The following is a 21078-nucleotide window of genomic DNA, read 5'->3' on the forward strand; positions in this document are numbered from 1 at the left end:
GCTGAGTGCTGACCTTCATCCCTGGAGTTCTGATCTGAAGGTCAACATTGGGACCCAAGACTCTGCATTTCTAAAAAGGTCCCAAAAGGTGCTGATGGTGCAAGGCCAAGGGCCACCCTTTGGGAACCGCTGTTCTAGGCTGTGTTCGCCCAGTTTAAACCAGTTATGGCTGGACTATTCCTTTACATTTTGATTCTAAATGATTTGATCAGCTCATTCATCCTTTCATACAACAGTGTTTACTGAGCACCTGTTCAGAGCCTGTGGCGGGGACTTGCTATTCAAAGAAACACAAAGTCCTGTTCTCCAAGAGTTCACAGATTTGCACAGAGGACAGACAAGGAAACAATTATTATATGGTGTGATAAATAGTACAGTAACCTGAAAATAATAAAAGAAGTGGGCACCAGTCTCCTAGCACAAGACAAGTAAAATATTTAGATCAGATGAATATAAATGATGTGTTCATCCTTCCTCCTCCCTTACCTTTTAAGGGTTATGTAAGGGGAACTGAACTTAATCTATTGAAACAATATTAACATCTGATGTTTGTGGAGCATTTATTATGTTTCGGTTACTGTACCAAGTACAGAGGATATCAATTAAGAGTCCTGGGGTCAGACTGCTGACTGCAGTGCTTGCCCTGTCCCTTACTGTCTGTCCGCTCTGGGCCTCAGTTACCTCATCAGAGAAAAATGCTGTAGTACTAGTATCTGCTTCAAAGATTTTTTGAGAGGATTAACGTGTAAATGTAGGTAAAATGTACAGAGTGACTGCTCCAAAAAATGCTGATTCTTCCTATCAATATTTTGTGACCTCGTGCTGAGTATTAGAGAGTTGGCCTAGAAAAATGTACACTCTCCAGACTAAATCAATTGTCAGGATTTAGTCAAGAGAATGGCTTGGGGCCGGGTCTGAATGTGGGGATTAGAGGACCTCAGATCAAGCCTGAAGCACCCCTGGGACACCAGGCGGAGGAAGCAGCCCTTGCTGGGCGCCCAGGGAGTGTGTTAATGCAGATAGGATATCAGAAAAGCCTTGAATGGCTGGGATTTTGACAGTGTGTTTATTATTAATAATTTTGAGAGAATGAGGGGGGATTTTCAGGATTGAGGCTGAAAAGTATTCCCAGTAGAGAGAACCATTCCCAGCAGAGAACATCTCTACCCCACAAAGCTGACGAGGGTAGACGCTCAGGCTGGGATGTAGAGTTTCAAGCTTAGCTTTGGCATTGAGAGAATCAGGGTCACCTTCCCTGAGAGGTACGTTTTCTCCCATCACCTTCCTGCCCAAATGCCATCTGCCTGGTGCTGTCAGCATTACCTGGGTGTTTCCTAGCAGTGAACCAGGCGGAGAAGCTGTACTTTCTGATGCTTCCCTGGAGGGCCTGCCCTCTTCCCCTTTAGATATCACCCTCTCCCTGAGAGCTGTGGTGCCCTGTTCCTACTCCGAGGCCAGGGAGTGTACCCTTAACCTTTGCCTGGGGCCCTATAGGGGCCACCTGCGCGTTGAGTGTAGAGTCTGTATTTTCTGCAGGCCTGGGATACAGCCTCCCAGATGAAACTAGCTGGGCGAGATGGCAGAATGCACCAGTCTTGTATTAAACCTTTCCTGAGCTCCATCAGAGATAAGAGTGATAGAGCCTTAGAAGGTGAAGTCCTTTGTAGCGAGATACACCTGGGAAGGGCTTATTAAGTGTAATCGCTGATAACTGATCATCCACTGACTCTGCCCTCTGGGTGATGAAAAAATCCTCTAGACATTTAATTAACTCAGGGAAATCCTCTTTCTCATCAACCTTTTCTCCTTTCCTCCCTTCCGCTTGCCTTAGATTTAATCGGAGACATACATTCAGCTTATTAACCTATTCACTTGTTTATACATTCAACAAACACTTGCTGAGCACCCACAGAGCACTGAGGTGGGTTCTGGGGCAGATACATAGACAGATAAGACTTATGCCTTGTTCTTGAGGGTTGTCAAGACTTGCAGAAGACGACACACGAGCAAGCAGTGATCACGGCACAGAGTTAAGAGATCTGGTAGCGTTCAGTACAGGGACATGAGAGGGACAGACTCTGGGTAGGTTTCCTAGCAAAGGAAACAGTTAATCATGGTCTGAATAGAGGCTTTTCAGGTGGAAAAGGTGGAGAAGGTATTCCAGGTAGTGGGGAAAACAGGAGCAGAAGCCTAGAGATGTGAAAGAGCACAGCATAGGAGGGAATTACAAGGAGTGGCGTGTGGCCCTGTGAGCTGGTTCGCAGGGAGCAGGGGCTGTGAGATGACCTAGAGAGTTTAGACTGGGGTCAGCTCTGGTGGGAGACTTGGCAGGGCAGCCACAGCAGGGTAAGGAGGGGGAGACAGGACAGATGTATCGGTTAGAAAGGACAACTGCCCCTGCCCTGAAGCCTGAAGCCAGTTGTGGGTGGAAATCACTTGTCCCACTTTTACCCTATCACCCTGGCAACGGAGTGGCTGTTGCATTACTGGCCAGGGAGCTCGCTGTGACAGTCTTTCAGTCTTCTTAGACATCCAGGGCAGAGAAGAAGCCCCTGAGTGAAGGTGTGGGCCTCAAAGGAGTGGAAACTGACATTTGGATAGGATTACTATGTGAGGTTGGTCAGAAACTATTTCCTCTGCTGGCCTTGCTCTTGTAAATAGTCAGTCCTCCCTATCTGTGGGCTTTGCATCTGCAGATTCAGCCAATCTCGGATCTAAAATCTTGGAGAGAAAAAAAATCTCAGGAAGTTCCAAAAGGCAAAACTTGAGTTTGCCACCTGCTGAGCACTACACTGAATTCATGTGAATGGAGTGGTGTGTGGCATGCCCTGTTGCAGCCTAGATGCAAATAGAGGTTATATGCAAATACTGTGCTGTTGTATATATAAGGGACTTGAGCATCTGAAGAATTTGGTATCCATGGGGGCCCTGGAACTAATCCCCCATGGACACCAAGGGTTGACTACCTGCATTCGTAGCTGTTTTCAAATACGTTCCAAGTTAAAACAACATTATTTCTATCCCCCCACTCACCATACAAGGTGCAACACAAGGTAGTGTCTTGAGAAGTCAAACATGGGTTTGGATTTGGGGTCCACAGTATCCTGACTGTGGGACATTGGGTGAATTTCCCAGCCTTTCCGAGCCTGGATTTTGTTGTTTAACATGTAAACTTACAGTTGCATCTCTCTTGCACATGGTTGTGAAGATCAGAGTTCATGCTGGTTTGGTGTCCAGCATAGATGGGTACTTTAACAAATGGAAGCCATGGTTATATTTCCTCCTCAGATACACTGGAACCTTAGGGTACAAGTCACAGGAAAGTACTTAGTTAAGGATGTTTCATTTGGGTTCTCTTAGTACTTCCAGAAACAGGTGTAACTGGGTTCATGCTGTAGTTGCTGTCCAACAGCATATATGCATCCTCGTGTTAGTCACCTGTCATTGTTGACCTCAGTACTTTCCACCCTAATGCACAGCAAGGAAAGTTGTGCAAATAATGGTGAGAGCTGAAGGGGATTCTTTCTAATGGTTCCCAGACTGGAGAAACAATGAACATTATTATTTTATTATCTGTATTCTATTTCAACCTGGTTATACGCCCAAACCAATGGGAATTCTCAGCTGGAATGAACTTTGTGTATCTTAGGGGAAAGAGGAAGGACCAAGATAAATTTCTAAGCAGGGTGAACAAGACAGGAGAAATTGAGACATAAGTAAAGAGGAGGGCTTAGGGAGGTGGCTGAATCAGAACCTGAGCATTAGAGCCCTTGAGAAGCAGAGTGAGGAATGTGGGTCTGAGTGGGAAGGCACCCCACATCTGTTGTCTGATGTAGGCACCTACCCAAGTGAGGAATTCCCTCCTCAGTGTCCCTGACAGATGGTCATCTGGCACAGTGATTCCCATTCTTTTTCACATCATGGCACACATAGAAAATATTTGCATAACACTGGGGTAAATGGACAAGACTGCTCCCAGATGGAGGTGACCAGCCTAGGGACTCTGGTTGTGCCAGGCTCTGCCAGCGGCCATCTCTGGTGAGTGGAGCGGTATCTGTGGCACATCTTTAGCCCAGCGTGTGCTTTGAGAAACTCTGATCCAGCAGGGCCAGAGTGGAGAGCCTTCCCCAAAATACTCAGGTGATAAATAGGCATCTAAGATTGGGCATTTCATCATCACCATCAGTACTAATGCACATTTATTGAGCATGCTTTCCAGAGATCTGTCTTGGATTCTGAAGATACAGAATCTTAAAAGCCATGGTGTCTTGCTTTCAAACCGTTCTAACTAAGGAGTAAGAGTGCTTCCTGTGGCCACAAAATAAATGAAACTAACTCTCTTTGGGCTCCTTCAGGCATTAGTAGAGTGAACAGAAAAATAAAAGATGCAGTTCTGCCTTTGAAAAACATTCAACCCTAATGGGAAGGTAGGACCAATATGTGAAAGAGATTGAAGACATAAAAAGAAGGTGTGTAAATAAGTACAAATAAAACCCCGAGTGCAGCACTTAATGTTCTGTTTTCTATTATAGGTATTTATACACATGATTTTGTCTTCTTACGGATCCCAAGGCCCTAGAGGACTGTTTTCCTTTCTTACTCATCTTGTGTAAAATACACACTCAGAGTTTTGAATGAATGTGCATGCAGCTGCGGGGGGAGCCTGAGTGCCTGGATCTGCAGTGAGGTAGAGCGCTGTGCTTAGGGGAGGCCTTGGAGAGGCTGAGCAGTGCTTTCCGGAGGAGAGAACTCACGGTGTGGCAGAGGGAGGGGAGAAGGCAGGGAGGAAGGACTCATAGGGGGTGAACACATCCAAAAAGGCATTTAGGCCACTGTCGGAGTCCTCTGTGCCCCGCCCCTCCTCGTCTTGCCTTACTCATGCTAACAGCAGCTCTCCGTGGTCATCATTCCCACCCCCTCCCTCTCCTTGGACTCTCCACTTGATTGGGGAATCTGATTCCTCCTCTGTGTGGACCCGTCTGTTATACTCTGTTTTTCATGGGCACGGCCTGGGACTATCTGATCTCATCACTGATTTCCCACACCTAGAAGAGTGTCTGCCACACACTGTGTGATCGTTGATTTGTTGAGCATAATATGGCATTCAGCTCTGAGCCGTGGACTCCAAGGCCCTTGGGGTGGGGAAGAAGCTGTCGGGCTGGGCCCTGCAGTGAAGTGGGGGCCAAGGGAAAGCAAGTGCCTGGGTGTGTTGCCCATAGGGAAGGTGTTGGGCAGTTGAATCTGTCTTCAGCCTCCGCCTTTTCCTCCCCACCCTTCCCCTCTCTGAGTTTTCTCTCTCTCCGGTCAGCAGAGGCCTTGCGCAGATGCTTTGGCTGAGATGAATGGCTGGCCTCTTGGCAGGCTAGGGTGGCTGCTCTAACCATCCCTGGACCTGGGCTTGGTTGGTAATTCCAAAGATATCTTTTTTGAGATGGAGCCCGGAGGCCAGTAGTCCTCAGCTGGAAGCTGTTTTTGCCCTCTCACTCCCATCACAGTGGAGATTCTGGAGACATTTTTGGTTATCGCAACTGGGCCGGGGGGGGGGGGGTGAGGTACTCCTGGCATCTGGTGGGTAGAGGCCAGGAATGCTGCTAATGCACCACACAGGACACCCACCCATAGCAAAGAGCTCTCCAGCCAGGCTGAGAAACCTGGCTGTTAGTTGGTCCAGGGCTTGCCAGCAGGTGCTGCCTTCAGTTGGGAGTAGGTGTACCCCAGAAACCTTTCTTTTTTAAAAAAACAAAAAAAGGGACCCTGGAATCAGTATGGTAAGTCCAGTCCCAACTCAGCCTCCAGCTGGAGCTGCTCTGAAAGGCAAGTTCACGTGTTTTCCCAGAGCCCTGTGGAACCTCTCTAGAGACCTGTTTCCAAGGGTGGAGCCCAGCCCTGCCCATTACAGCCGACCCGGAGAACCAGGGGACCCCTTCTTCTTGCTGTCTCCATCCCTGTCTTTCTCTTCCATCCTGCTCCCCCACCCCCACCTTCCTCCAGCTTTCCCAGTCCCCCGAGATTAATGTGATAATTGCTGTGTGTGCCTGTTTACGCAGGGAGTGGGTACGCTCCCCACCCCCAGTCAGCAGGTTCCCGGAGAAACACATTCCCACTGTGTCAGGACCGGGGCCCACTGAGCACTCCTGTGCAGGTGGGCTGCCACCCCCGACTGCCTTCTCTGCCTGTCATCACCCCCGTCACGCGCACAGGTGCATGTGTGTGTCACTCAGGGAATCAGCAGGTGAGAAGGTTGGGGAGCAGCCAGCCTGCCGGTCTAGGGGCTGGGCTGGGCCAGGTGGGAGGAGAATCAGCATCTTACATTAAGAGGAAGGTGCCCCCAGAGAGTAGCAGGCTTCTGTAATGCCTGAGGCGAGGTGGCAGGTGTCCAGCGAATGGTGGGAAGCAGGAGGCTGGCACTCTTTGTGTCACTTTCTTTGCAGGGAGGGGCCCGGTTCACACGTCCATGCTCCACAGTAGGGACCTGGGCAGAGAAAGGTTCACTGGGAGACTCTCCTGGGGCCAGAATCGGGCTGGACATGTTTAGAAAGCGGTGGGTCTCCTTCCTCGGGATCTTGCTCAGAGACCTTAGCACGGCTGTCCCCCGTTTCTGAAGGAAGAGTCGCTGGGGAACATAAAGTGTGATGATCCTACATGTAAGCCTCTTGTCAGAGTCACAGGGGCAGAGGGTGGCGGCAGGGGGACAGCGGAGACAGGAAGGGAGAAATTCTTCCACCTCCACAGTGATAGAACTTGAACTGTCAACTTTCCGCGTGGCATCCCTGACTCCCACCTCACGTGGTCCCGAGCACTTGCTGCCTTGGGAGTTGTCGGTTTTCTCTTTTGATCCCAGAAGACACTTTAGTAGTTGTCTCTCCTACACTGGACAATTTAAAGGTTTTAATAATGATGAATCAGAAGGAGAGTGAAGCTCTGGTTAGCATCCGAAAGAGCCTTTGGAGGAGGGAAGGGGGAGGCCCTCTGCTTGCCCCTCCTGCTTAGGCACGTGGCCTTGCCCTACTGGACTGGATGTGTCATTGACCCAGTGACAGGCAGGTGACTCGAGGGTCAGGCCACCTGGGGAGGAAGGATGGAAGGGAGAGGAGAAAGGTGTGGAGAGGGGGTGGCAAGTCTGTTAAATGGTTGGTGAGTAATCTCTGGGCTGTCAAGCTGCTTTCTCCAAAAGAACCTTTTAAGCTGTCAGTCATCTCTAACAACCCCCCAGGGCATAGTGCCACTGTGCTGGGGTCCTCCCAGATTTTTTCTCCCCATCTTCCCTCCCTCTCCTTTTGTTCATCCAACAGGCCCCAGTGCCATAGTGGATGACTTTTTTTTTTTTAAGCAATTGAGACAGAGCTGCACAGATGGAGAAGGGAATATCAGAATGATTTTTTTTGGGTATATTTCAAACATGAGAATCATCTTATTCAAATTGTGGTTGTTTATTGATTAATTGAACAGCTATATGTGCCAAACACTTTAAGTGCCAGGTACAGAAATGAGCAGACGGTTTAGGTTCTTGCCTTAGTGAGTGTAGGTTACAGCGGAATCAAAACATTCTCACAAAACACTGACTGAAAAGACACTGTTCATCATCGGTATTTTCTAGAAGAATTGGGAAGCGTGTTCCAGACTCTGGAGCAGTGAGGGGAGTCCTTTGATCTCTGCATTTCACAGGCTCTACTTCCTAACACGTTCATGGATTTTCCTTGAGAAAGGGAGTTTCATAATCAAGGAAGTGTATAAAATGATGGAATAAACAAAGTTAGTGTTCCTTTATTGTGGGTCTTCTCATAGGCTAAGAGGAAAATATAATTTGCTGTGTTTCCCAAGTTTTTTCGGTTACAGAAGCCCATTTCCCACAGAACACCTGAACATCTGACGGACCTCTAGCAATGAGAACACAGTTTGGGGGATGCTCTTCACTCCACAGCGTCTCTGGCAAATAGTCACCCAACTGAAAAATTGCTTTAGCTCCCTTCAAACTATAGCTCAATCACTCCTGGGCCCAAAGACACCTTAAAGGGCATAATGTCATCATCGCCATCGCTGACACCAACTTATGTTTATTGGCAACTGAGCCCTGATCCAGGTGCTGGGAGCAGGCTTGCTCCTTGCTGACAAAGGTCGCTGAGCAGGGAGCTGGCTAAGCCATAGAGTGAATGAAACTTGTCGGTCTGAGCACCACTTGTGAACCACCCTAGCTAACTAGTTTTACATAGTGCTGCATTTATAATCATGAATAAAGACAGAGCTAACTGTACTAATATCATTCAGTCCATCCTGCAGCTCACAGGAAGGGCCATGCCTCAACTATCTCGGAGAAAAAAGAGTTTTCTATGTCCATTGAAAGCCCTTTGGCCCCTTGGCGTCTGGTTTTTCGTATTTGAGTCAGGGGCAGTTTTCTCTGAGGCCTGGCCCACGTCTTCCCTGCTTACATTGACTTGAGCAGACCTGCTCAACCCTAAGAGTTACATCTTATGCACTGAAATTAGCAAGTCCCTGCCTTTGTCCCACCCAGTCGGGAAGTGTTTGTTTTTAACTTTTATTTTGCTCCATCATATCTCTCCAAACAGTGTAGGGGCAAGACAGAAGACACAAGCTTGGTGAAAAGAGGTTTCCTCAAAGCTCTTTTTAATGGAAAAATCTACTGTACGGTGATGGCTGCCATGATAACCAGTGGGAGGCTGTGGCCTATGGGCTGGCACACTTGAATGGGAGGCAGAAAGGAAATGAGATCATTTGGGAGAAAACAAGGTAGACTCATAGAAATCCACAGGGAGCATGAGTTCAATGAATCAAAGTATGTTTGCAAAGTTCAGTGGAAGGTAAATCACAGGGACGAGAAACACGTTGCCATAGAAATACTGAACTTGCAGCTTCGTTTTAACTAATTTAGCACGTGAATTTGGGGCAGGGCATTTGACTTGGATGCCTTTTTCTCCAGTGAATTGGGAATAAAAATATCTTTCCAGAAATTGAGTTTCAATTAAGTATTAGAGTTTTGTGTGTATGTGGTGGGGAGAATTTTAAAGCCCTGGATATGTAAAATGCAATTCAAGGAGACTATTTTGAAAGATTTGGGGTTGATATCATGGGGAGGGGGAGTCAAGGTGAAGCTTAGTTGAGACGCTCAAGTGTTAGAATTTTGCAAAATGCTCCCAAACTCTGTTTCAATGTCCTAGTAAGATATCCTGCCAAGAGTTGCTTCTGTGTGGTGTAATGCACCTCAGCCCCCACCATTCAAGAGCCTTGCATTTAAGTTTCAGTATGAGAATCTAGAATATGGATCTCTCTGCATTTTTTGGGTCACTGTGTGTTAGCATTAGAAAGAGAGTAAGAGATCACTCTTCAAATCTAGATTTATTTCTGTTTTGTCCAGAGCCTTGCTGGGGCCAGGCCTGGGGCCAGCTCTGTACTATGGGACTATGATGGAAGAGAGCAAGCCAGAGTTCAGAAAGCTAGAGGTCAGGTCAAAGGCTGAGCAGGATGTGGGTGACCCTACTTTTTCCCAAGCAGCCCTGTCAAGGCCTTGGCCAGCATCTGTGGAATAGAGTGATGGACACAGCCTGCCCCTGTCTTTTCAAGAATTTGTCCAATTCAGAGTGCAGAAACTTAGAACCCACAGCATCAAACACTATAAAAGCTATCGTTTGCATGATCTTGGAAAAGTAGTTGACCTTTCCGCGTTCTGTTCTCTCATCTGTTAAGTGAGGGTGTTCAACTACTCCAACTGAGGATGTTGCACGAGGCTGATGCAATGTCCTTCACTAGGCATATGGGAGAGGAGTTAACTCACAGTAACGCCGGATTGGGAGTGGAGCGAGGCAATGTTTAACTGCATTGCACTGTGCTTATAACATTATCCTGTGTGGGAAGCTGCGAGAATAGAGGCCTTCAGGTTTTGATGAATTATTAAGGAACCATTCTTCTTTCTTTCAGACCAATGATGCCTTAGGAGCCACCTGGAATTGGCTGTACTTCATCCCCCTCATCATCATTGGATCCTTCTTTGTTCTCAACCTAGTCCTGGGAGTGCTTTCTGGGTAAGCCACATGCTTCTTTTAACCATTTTCTAACCATAAACTGGTGCTCCTGACTCGTGTCAGATTCATTCATTGAAGCTTCATTTAGAAGATGTTTACTGGGCAGCTCCTGTGTGCTGAGTGATGTTCCTGATGTCGGGAGTGCAGTAGTGAACTGCCTGTCTAGTCATCTTTGTTATTCTTAGGAAGTAAAAAAATCTTCAGGTCAGGTGCAGCATTGAACACAGTATCTACTGAGAATTCATTTTTCCATCCATCTTTTCATTTAGTCGCTCAGCAGTCATAGGCCTTCTGTGTCGAACTCTGTGCTGCCTGTTAGGGATATAAAGTTGAGTAAGATACAGGCTTTACCCTCGAATGATTTTTTGTCATGTATTGGACATCAGATCCCGTATTTGAGTCTTGGGTTAGTGTACATCAATCAGCAAGTACTCAGTGTCCAAAGCCATGGGAAGAATTGTGAGGGGCATGTGAAGTATAAGGCCTGGTTCCTGTCTTTAAGGACCTTATGTTTTGGGGAGATGACAACACAGATACTTAAAACAGGGAATGGCAGTTATTTTACTGACTAATGTAAGATGCAGGTAATTGGTGTTTTGGAGAAGGGACAAATCAATATCGTCTGAAGTTATCAGAGATGGTTTTGAGAAGTGTTGGGTTTTTGTTTGGAATATACAGTGTGTTGGCAGGGCTTGCTCCTGATGGGCACCAAAGTCAATACTGTGGCACCAGCTTCTGAGAAAAGTAAAAAGCTTTTATTGGGAGGTTGACCGGGAAGGAGACAGGATTGGTCAAAAGTCCTTGAAAGGAATACTTAGCAGCTCTCTCCCGACACCCTAGATCTCTCCCCCCGCACAATGCTGACAGGTATGTGCCACACCCAGCCTTCGCCCCAGACATGGTTAGGAGTCTTACTCCCTGTAGAGGCTGAATGGGAGAAGCTGGGGGTGGTAACATCTGATGCCTCTGAGGGTGAGGATGATATATTGTGGTGAGAACAGGAGGGTTAAGTAAAAGTCCACAAACTGAGTTCTGGTTCTCCCAGCCTACCTCAATGGCATGACTCTCAGAACTGGAGCCATCTGGCAGGAGCTCAGAGCATTGGTGGGGAATTCATTTTCTTTGTGGGGAAACTATTAAGCTTGAGAAAAGACCTATGTATACTGATAATTGAGGTTGACCAGAGAAATGGTTCCCACCTATCACCTCGGTGAGGCTCATGATATTAGTTTCCTATGGCTACTGAAACAAATTACCACAAACTAAGTGGCTTAAAACTGGGGAGAAATTAATTCTCTAATGTTTGGAGGCGAGAGGTCCAAACACTAGCAGGGTCATACTCCCTCCAAGGGCTCTCTCTTCCTCTTCCAGCCTCTGGTGGCTGCAGGCATTCCTTGGCTTGTGGCTGTGTCACTCCAGTCTCTGTCTCTGCGGTCACATTGCCACCTTCTCTTCTGCCTACCTCTCTCTTATGAGGACACTTGTCACTGGATTTAAGGTTAACTGGATAATCCAGGATGACTTCTTCATCTCAAGATTCTTACCTTAATTATATCTGCTAAGGCCCTTTTCCAAATAAGGTAACAGTTCCAGGTTCCAGGAATTGGGATATAGACATATTTTGGGGGAAAAGGGGCACTATAGTCACCATTCTACAAACCACAACCATGCACACAGAGTTTCCAAGAAGCCTTTTCTGCCTTTGCTCTTAAACATGAACACACATAGCTAGAGATCATTATCATTTGAAGAAAACGTTTAACACAAAGGACAAAAACAAAATAATAAATAGAAAAAAGGAACTTGAGGGAATATGAGCAATGCAGAGGGCAGAAGATAACTTTTAAAAAGTATAATTGATATCAGCAGAAATAGATGAGAAATAATTTTATCCACAAAGTAACAGATTGCTATAAAGAGAAAGCATTTAGCAGTTAAGAAGAGTTCTTGGACATTAATGTAAAATAATTAATGTAAAATTTACATGAATGTAAAACGAATTAATGTAAAATGTGTAATAAAAATATAAAGATAGTAAATGGCTGGAATATAAAATTGATGCAATCATATAAAAAATAGAATGAAAATAAGAAAATCAGAGGAGGAGTCAGACATTCAACTAATAAGGGTTACATAAAATGCAAAAGAAGAAATTAATGAAGAAAAACACCAAAATGTTCCCAGCACCAGTAAACTCACAGTAGCAAATGAAAAGATCAGTTGAGACACGTGTGCAAGGATACTCTTTCCAGCACTGTTTTTTGATGGTGGGGAATTGGAGAAAACCTGAGTATTCATGACTGTGAGAGTAGGTAGGAAAACTATTGGATGCAATCCATGATGTACTTACTATTCAGCACTTAGGAGCAACAAATACCACCTACACATGGCAACATAGAGTATCTTAAAAACATAGAGTTTAGTGAAAACAAGAAGGAAACAGTGTGATATATCATTTATATAAATAGAAACACACACACACCATACAGTTTGTAAAAATGCATTGAAATAAAAAGCAGACGTTGACTATATTGCAATAGTAGTTTGTATGGCGGGAAGATGGGAGGTGGGTGTGGAGATAAAAGGGAACAAATGTATAATGCAAATGTCCACTGAGCACTCAGCCGAACTAATAAAAAGAGACCACACCAAGATGAATCATCATGAAATTTCAGAGCATCTGGGTAAAGAGAATATTCTAAAAGCTTCTGGTGATAGGGAAGTGGATGGATTTTACTTATAAAGAATCATGAATTAGGATGGCCTTGGACTCCTAAATGACGTTGAAAATTAGAAACTAATAGAGAAGTCCCTAAAACTTTCTGAAGGAAAAGTTTCCAGGACAGAAGTCTATACCCAGCCAAAATAGCAATTATTTGTGAGAATGGAATAGCAATATTTTCAGACACACTTTCTGAAGAAGTTACTGGAGAATGTGAGTCACTAAAAATAAGGAAGTAATTGAAGAGAGAGATGGACATGATACTCACAGAAACAAGGGATTTACTAGAGGAGAGAGGCAGAGGGGATCCCGGGGTGATAAAAGGAAGTGTAGGATGAAAGCTGTCGGAGGCCTAGAGAGAAGCAGGGTCAGATCTGAGTAGGATGACAGAGGGCTCTACAAATGATTTCTTTAAGAAAAAACATGAAATGAATATATCTCCTGGTTATTATATTCAAAAGAGTTTAATGGTTTTTATCAAAACTATATATATATGAATGTGTGTGTATATATACATACAAATATATAAATAAAATGTACGTGAATATATAAATGTATATATTTCTATACACATGCACCCCCTGAGCTAAGCAATTAATTCCACAACATATGAAAGTGTTGCCGCTAAAGGAACAAAAAGCATAGTAAGTCCTCGAGGCAGATCTGATGTCAACCACATTTACATTGGCAAACTGGATTTTGAAATAGCCCCTATGGTCCTATCATGGCCTTGAGAGGATGGGGGAGGACAAGTGTGGGAAGGGAAAGGGAATGTCAAAGACTAAAATCTCAGGTTCCGCAGTAAGGCAGTCTTTAAACAACATCTAAAATTTACAGATAAAGAAATAGCAGTTGTGTAAGTATAACGTTTTGAAAACTGGAAACGAATACCAGAGGAAACAGGTAAAAGAACTGAGTGCTTGCTCCTGGGGATTGAGATTCAGAGATTGGGGGGGGGGAGATGAGCTGCAATTTTTTCCATTGTAAGTCTTTTAAAAATATTTGAATTTAAAGCTTAGCATGTGTTACTTTGAGAAAATAGACATTAAATGTAAAAGTAAAAATTGCACCATCAAAAAGGTGTTGGACTGGAGGAATATATTATAGACGATCATTGATCTGACACCTGGGGGGAGGGATTGGCATGGGCAGAGACCAGACTCAGTAGAATTAAGGAGGAGACAACCATGTCCAACTATGGGGACTCAGAGCCTGTGGTGACATGAAGTGGCTGTGAAGGAAAATCGGGAGACAGTGTGGAGTTTTTTGGTGTGCACCTTAAGTGGAGAGTGGTCAGACATTATGGAATTTATCGCATAGTCGCTCGTCCCCTGAGCACTGTTGACACCCTTCGTGCCCAAGCACTGGTCCTGGCAATGCTCTGCACACAGCCCGTACTGGAAACTCCAGTGCAGCCCCAGGGACTGCTTACGGCAGGGGCCTGACCACACGCTTCTTTCTCCTGGGGGCACCGTCTCTGGTTGGTGGGATCTTACCTGCTATTCTGGATCATTATTCAGTTCCTAAGTGTGTCCATGTTTTAGTTCAGAAAATTCAAGTCAGATTCTTACTATTTGAAGAGCAAGAAAGCAGGTGCTGTGCTAACACATCCTTGGTGCTCCAGATAAGACTCCAGGATGGGTTCAAGCTGTCTGTTCACGGGGCGGGAAATGGGACGGCGCTGCCCCGCAGGACGAGTCCTGTGTCTGGCCATGTGCGCTCTGATGGATGCTCTCTGGTGTGGGATCGCATCTTTTAATCCTCCCACCTCCTCCTCTGGATGGGAAAAAGGGCCTTGGGAGCCTCGTCTGACAGTCATGGAGGAGAACCTAACCCTGCCACTTACTGGCCTTGTGCATTCAGACAAGTTGCCCTGAGCCTGGCTCCTCCTCTGTGAAATGGGACATCACTATCTCTCTCATAAGAAAAGGCCACCTTACCCAGGGTCTTGCGTGGAGCAGCTGTTAACTCTTAATACCCTTTGATAATATTGACCTTGGTTTTCTCCACCTGTTAGGTCTAGTGGCTGTCATCTGAATAGCAGGCTGTCGTTTTGGTTCGTACCAGTTGTGAGGCCATCAGCTCTTCTCTGACAGGGAGATGGCCTCCTTGGATTGGAGAAGAAACAGAGCTGAAGTGACATTTGCCTCCTTAGCACTTCTGGGGAAGCCTAGGAAGTAACAGCAGCAGCTGGCAACAGCTGGTGCGAGTAAATGCTGACATTTATAGGAGTGTTAACAATAGAGACCTTACACGCTGCGACTAAAGTATTTCTGTCCAGGTTGCCTTTTCACGTTCTGATGCTTGACTCACGTGGCGAGGCTTTATCTGGTGTCTGTGGAGGGTTCTGTGTACAGGGGTGGGAGGGGCACGCGCTCTCTTCTGCTTGGTCTGGCTTCACATGCCCCTGGAGGGGATGTGGGCTTTCTCCTTGGAGTGAGGGCATGGTTGGGAGTTGCACTAGAAAGCCAGAGACAAGCTCTTCATAGGATGTGCTCCCAGTGAGCTGTGGGCAGTTTGAATGTTATATCCCAAGGCTTTCCTAAAGCAGAGAGATGGCAATGGAGGGAGGTACCCCTGTGTTAGGCAAGTGATGAGAAGAGTCCAAGTGAGGGGCTGTTGGCAGCCATGGCCCACTGGCACCAGTCCCAGGGCTGTGGGTGTGGGTGGAAGGAAGGCTGTGAGGTGTGTTTGTCGGCTCCAGTGTATTTTAAAAGGAAGTGTGGACAGTGGCATTGTAGCATTTTTACTTTGTCTGAGAGGAAGTGGGATTTGATGAAAACCATTAGCTTAGGTTTGAGGAGAAGCAGAGCTTCCTGTCTCCATGAAAACAAACCAGGGCTGCACAGGCACATCCTGAAAGCAGATCAGGTGCTCCAGGGCAGCGACTCACACAGACAGAAATGACCCTGAGCTGTCCCACCACCTACCTGCTACTCCCAGGGCTTCTGGAGAGAAGGAGGTCAGCTTGGGGAGCATTGGCATTGTCCCCAAACTGGGATACGGACAACCAGGCCAGGGACTACTTACAAATGCACATGGGAACAATGGGAAACCTTGTAAGAGAAGCACATTAGGGGAAGTAGAGGCAGAGACCCATCATGAAGGGCCCTCCACATGGGCTACACTAATAACTTTGAACTTGACCCCAGAAGCTTGAGGGAGGCCCTCAGGTTTAAACTCAGAAGATGACCAGTTCGCATTGGAGGGTGATCACCATAGAGAAAGTGTAAAGAGAGGCAAGACTGGAGGCAGGAAGATATGTGAGATGTCAGATATTTTGCTGCCTACATTTTCTTCTAGGATGTTTATGGTTTCATGACTTATATTTAAGTCTTTTATCCATTTTGAATTTATTCTTGTGTATGGTGTATGTTGGTGGTCTAGTTTCTTTCTTTTTTTTTTTTTGCATGTACCTGTTCAATTTTTCCACACCGTTTATTGAAGAGACTGTCTTTACTCCATTGTATGCTCTTGCCTCCTTCGTCAAATATTAATTGAGCATAATGGCATGGGTCGATTTCTGGGTTCTCTGTTCTGTTCCATTGATCTATATGCCTGTTCTTGTGCCAGTATCAGGCTGTTTTGATTACAGTGGCTTTGTAGTATAACTTGATATCCAGTATTGTGATCTCTCCAACTTTGTTCTTCTCTCTCAAAATTGCTCTGGCTATTCTAATTTGTTTTGGTTCCATATAAATTTTAGGAGTATTTGTTCTAAATCTGTGAAATATGCTATTGGTGTTTTAATAGAGATTGCATTGAACCTATAGATTGCTTTGGGTAGTATGGACATTTTACTGATGTTAATTCTACCAATCCATGAACATGGTATATTCTTCCATTTGTTTATATCTTTTTCTCTCTCTTTTTTCAATGTCCTGTAGTTTCCTGAATATAGGTCTTTTACCTCCTTGGTTAAGTTTATTCCTAAGTATCTAAATTTTTTGTTGCAGTGGTAAATGGGATTTTTTTTTTTTTTTTTTTTTTTTTTTAGTTTCTCTTTCTGAGAGTTCATTATCGGTGTATAAAAATGCCATCACTTTCTGGGTGTTAATTTTGTATCCTGCTGCATTGCCAAATTCATTTATTTAATCTAAACTCCCAAAGCTATTAAACAGCAGGTTCAGAATTGGGACTGAGGTCCAAACATTTATGCTTTCAAACACATCTTCCATAGAGTTTAAACGGCTTTTTTGGAAGGAAACTACCTGGCATCTAGTACAGCAGAACTTGATGGCGGCCCAGACAAGTAGAGCTTCCAGCACTGCAGACAGAGATTCTGTGTTAAGCACGTATGATGACCAGAGTGTTTCTGGTTTCTGCCCTGACAAGAAGGACACTTTCCTGGATGAGCTGTGTGACCTTGGAGGTCACATATAAAGCTATGAGAGTTTGTTGAAAGAGTCTACATTTCCCTAAGATGTTGGCTTATATCTCATTTGTTGAAGTTATATCTTAGAGTGTGATAAAAATTGAGCTAGAAGGAACTGTTGAGTGGAGTTTAACTCCTGGGCTCCATGTTACAATTAAGGAAACCTGAATAGAGATAAGCAACTTGCTGAGGTCATACCCAGCTATTTAGTGGCAGATCTTGACTTTAGCTTCAGTCATCCTGCTCCCTGTCCGGACTGCTTTTTTATTCTGCACTATAGGTATCAACTGCTAGTAAAATATAGACTGTAAATAGTGTATCCCGGTTTGAATCCCATTTCCATCACTCGTCATCTGTATGTCCTTAGGCAAGTCACATCACATTTTTGTAGCCTCAGTTACTCACTTGCAAACAAGGATACTAGTATTTCCTGTATGAGAACTTATTAAGTCCACAAGTATTTATTGAGCACCTACTACGCGCTAGATAACTTTTCTGGATACTGGAATTAAACATCCCTGCCTTCATGGAGCTTATATTCTTGGACTGCACATGTAATCTCTATTTTCTAGAATATCCCCCCCCCCCCATTTTGGAATGTATCAATATATTAGAAAGATATATAATCAGTACCAGTACCCTGAATTTGTCCTGTGTTGATAAATTTATGGGCTGAGACTGTGAATGGGAAAATGTCATGTGGCTGCTTTTGGAGGAGAAAGGCTCTAGGTTTTTTTATTGTTTAAATTCTGTTTCCTCTAAAAAAATTAAGCTCTAGTGCCCTCTTACCTATCTGGGGAAGCAGAAGCTGTACCAGGATAGGTGGTTCTGGGGGCCTGGGCCAAGGTAGGAGGATAATTGTCTGAAGATGTGTGATAGGGATGGAGAAGTGAGACCTGGTAGAAGCAAACAATTATACTTGGAAAGGTGAACTCTGAGAGGCAGGGTCAGAGTGTTAAGGGAGAAAGAATTGAGAAATCAGTGAGTAGGACTAATCTCAATAAATCATCAAAACAAGGTACTGTTTTACATGGACTCACCTTTTTATGGAAAAATTTGAACAGTTAGATTGGGACTTTATTAAGTGACATTCTGGTGATGGAAGACAGTGGCCAAATATAAAATGCCTCCATTCTCTGCCAAAGGATTTTTTGCTCATGGAATTTCTAGTTGACCAAGTTCTTAGGTGGCTGAAACAATCCTGTTATCTCTTCTGCCAAACCCTTACTAACTTAATATAGATTCACCCTCTATCACTTTGATATCTTTATTCATGTGTGTGTGTATATATATGCACATGTCTATACACACAGATATATACACATATGCACACATATTTCACTTGTGTACACGATGCTTTGTATTCATGCTCAAACTCGGTGTTCATACTGTACTGCAGTTGTTGTCTCTCCATGAAGTACTTAGGAACCCAGCAAATGACTGTGGCATTCTCTGAATTTGCCTGTCACAGTGCACACTATGTTGCGCACTTGTACACCGTGTTTAAACCTATTTCCATAATATTTCCATTTTAAAACCTCCTTCTACTTATCCGCTTTGTAGAGGAGGAGTGAATATTTACTTAATAGAATAATATAATATGAAGTAATGCTTAAGAAGATGGCTTAGCTAACAGAGAGAGCTGGATTTTATTTGCCTGCCTGCTACTAAGCTCCAAAGGGCACATCTTTGCTTAGACATCCCTTAGGTGTCTCAGACTCAGGACGTCCTAGTCGAAGTCATTGTCTCCTTCTCCTGCCCCACCACTGAACACAGCCACTGCTCTTCCATATTCTTCTCTGCTATCTTTTATCACACTCATTATCCAAGATCGTACCCTTAGTTAATCTTTATACTTTCTTTTCACTTATTCTCTGCATCTAATTGCTCATCAAGACCTACGGATTCCACCTTTGAAAGGTTTTATGAACTGTGTCCAGGACTAGCAGTTGCCTCTTTAAATGTTCCCCCTACTCTAAGCCAGCCTCCTCCATGGCCAAAACCGTCTTTCCAAGCTAGACGTCTAATTACATGATTTGTGTGCCTTAATTATTTATAATGGCTTCCTACTGCCTAAATAATAGCATCATTTATGTGTTCCTTTGTTCAGTTTTTCAATAGGTATTAGCTTCTATATGTGCCATGCAGTGTTCTAGAAGCAGAGAAGAAAACAAAGAGAAAGTCCTGCCCTCATGGAGCTTGAATTCCAACATGGGGAGATTCTAAGAGGTGTATATTCTCATTTAATTAAATGAAAACACCAACTCCGTCCTTGAAAGGGAATACTTCAGTTTACAAAAATGTCTATGTCTCCTAGTGTAGTCTTTAACTTTAATATTAATAAATATAAATAAGATTTTTACTAAATGGAAATCTATCTGAAAGCATAAGTATGAATAGCCAGGACTTTTTTAGGAAGAACAGTGAGGAACAGGCTTTTTCTACAAGTAGTACAGTATATTCTGAAGCTACAATAGTTGGAACAGTCTGATATGATATAGGAATAAGAGGACCAGCAGGAGACTCATATATACACAGGGTGGGGCAGAAGTAGGCTTACAGTTGTTCGTATGGAAAGTAATACAATAATTAATAAATAACAATACAAGAATAAACTGTTTTATTTACTCACAACTGTAAACCTGCTTTTGCCCCACCCTGTATTTGGGTATTTACTATATATATATTCATCTCAAGTTAGTGAAGATAAATTATTCAGTGAATGGTACTGTTAACTGGGCAGTCGCATGGAAAGGAAAGAATTGAATTGAATCCCAACTCTCATATTTTATACCAAAATAAATTGCAGATGGAACAAGTACATAACATCTTAAAACTAAACCATAAAAGTATTCAAAGAGATTATGGACATTTAAAAAGTCTCCAAGGGGGAAGGCCTTTCTAAGCACGCTGCAAATCAATAAGCCATTAAGGAAACAATTGATAACTTTGAATTTGTAAAAATAAAAATACACTTCCGACCACCTCCACCAGTCTCCACTGTGCCAGACATCACTGAGTGCCATAATTCCTTAGATCAAAGGACAAAACTCAAGTTAGTTTTGAATTTTCAGTTGAGTCTGTAGAGGATTAGGAAAGGTAGTAAAAATGTAGTTGATTTGTAATAAGACTATTAAAAAGCTCTAGTTGTGGAGAGCAAATGAGGATCTCAAGCACTGATAGCTGATAGCTGAAAGGTAAAGGGAAACAGGTGAAGACGTTAGGTGGTAAAATAGTCAGGACATGGTGACTGACACTAATGAGTGAGGGAAGATCATCCTATCATAGATCCCAGATTCCGTCACGAATGTCTTGGAGATACCTGGTTCCATTACTAAGGTGGGTAATAGATGAAGGAATACAGCTCTTGCTCTAGGAGCAAGATGTGTTCAGCGTCAGACAGAGAGAGTTTGAGGTTAAAAAGGGCCAAACAACTACATAGGATCAGCCAATATCTGTGTCTTAAGAACAGAGGGAGAAAAGATGTGACCCTGTCAGTAAATGATAGAGAAAATGATAAAAATAGATAAGGTTATCCACGGAGGGCGTGTAGAGAAGAAAAAACAGCCACGGATAGAGATTTCTAGAAACACTCACCACTAAAGAGCTAGAATATCCAGATTGGACAAAATGGTGTCAGGAAGGCGTCACAACCAGAGGATACGGAGGTGCAGGGTTTCCAGAAGGAATGCGCAACCCCAAGTGCTGAATGAGCCACAGGGATCGATACGAAGATGACGAAAAATGAGCTTTCGAAGTTGGCAGTGGGTCTAATTCCCCCGAAGCCCAAGTTTAATATTAGCGGGAGAACTGGGCACAGGTTACCGTAGTAGCACTCCATTATTTTGCTGGTGTCAAGGGATGAATCTAAGAACTGTGCTTAGACTTTCTCTATTATGGGGAGAAAGAGGGGACATTTGTCATTATCAGTGGGACAGACATGACCC

The 21078-nt window shown here is 44.2% G+C and overlaps 1 protein-coding gene across 1 annotated transcript in view; it reads left to right on the forward strand.

Moving 5' to 3' along the window:
* CACNA1E (calcium voltage-gated channel subunit alpha1 E) overlaps positions 1 to 21078 on the forward strand; it is a 237343-nt gene that overhangs the window by 112695 nt on the left and 103570 nt on the right. The window contains exon 7 of the mRNA XM_087827824.1: positions 9931 to 10034. Coding sequence (XP_087683950.1) covers positions 9931 to 10034 — 104 coding nt within the window. The remainder of the gene's footprint in view (positions 1 to 9930; positions 10035 to 21078) is intronic.

Source organism: Miniopterus natalensis, chromosome 19 (assembly GCF_054644295.1).
Source record: "Miniopterus natalensis isolate mMinNat1 chromosome 19, mMinNat1.hap1, whole genome shotgun sequence".
NCBI classification, from domain to species: domain Eukaryota; kingdom Metazoa; phylum Chordata; class Mammalia; order Chiroptera; family Miniopteridae; genus Miniopterus; species Miniopterus natalensis.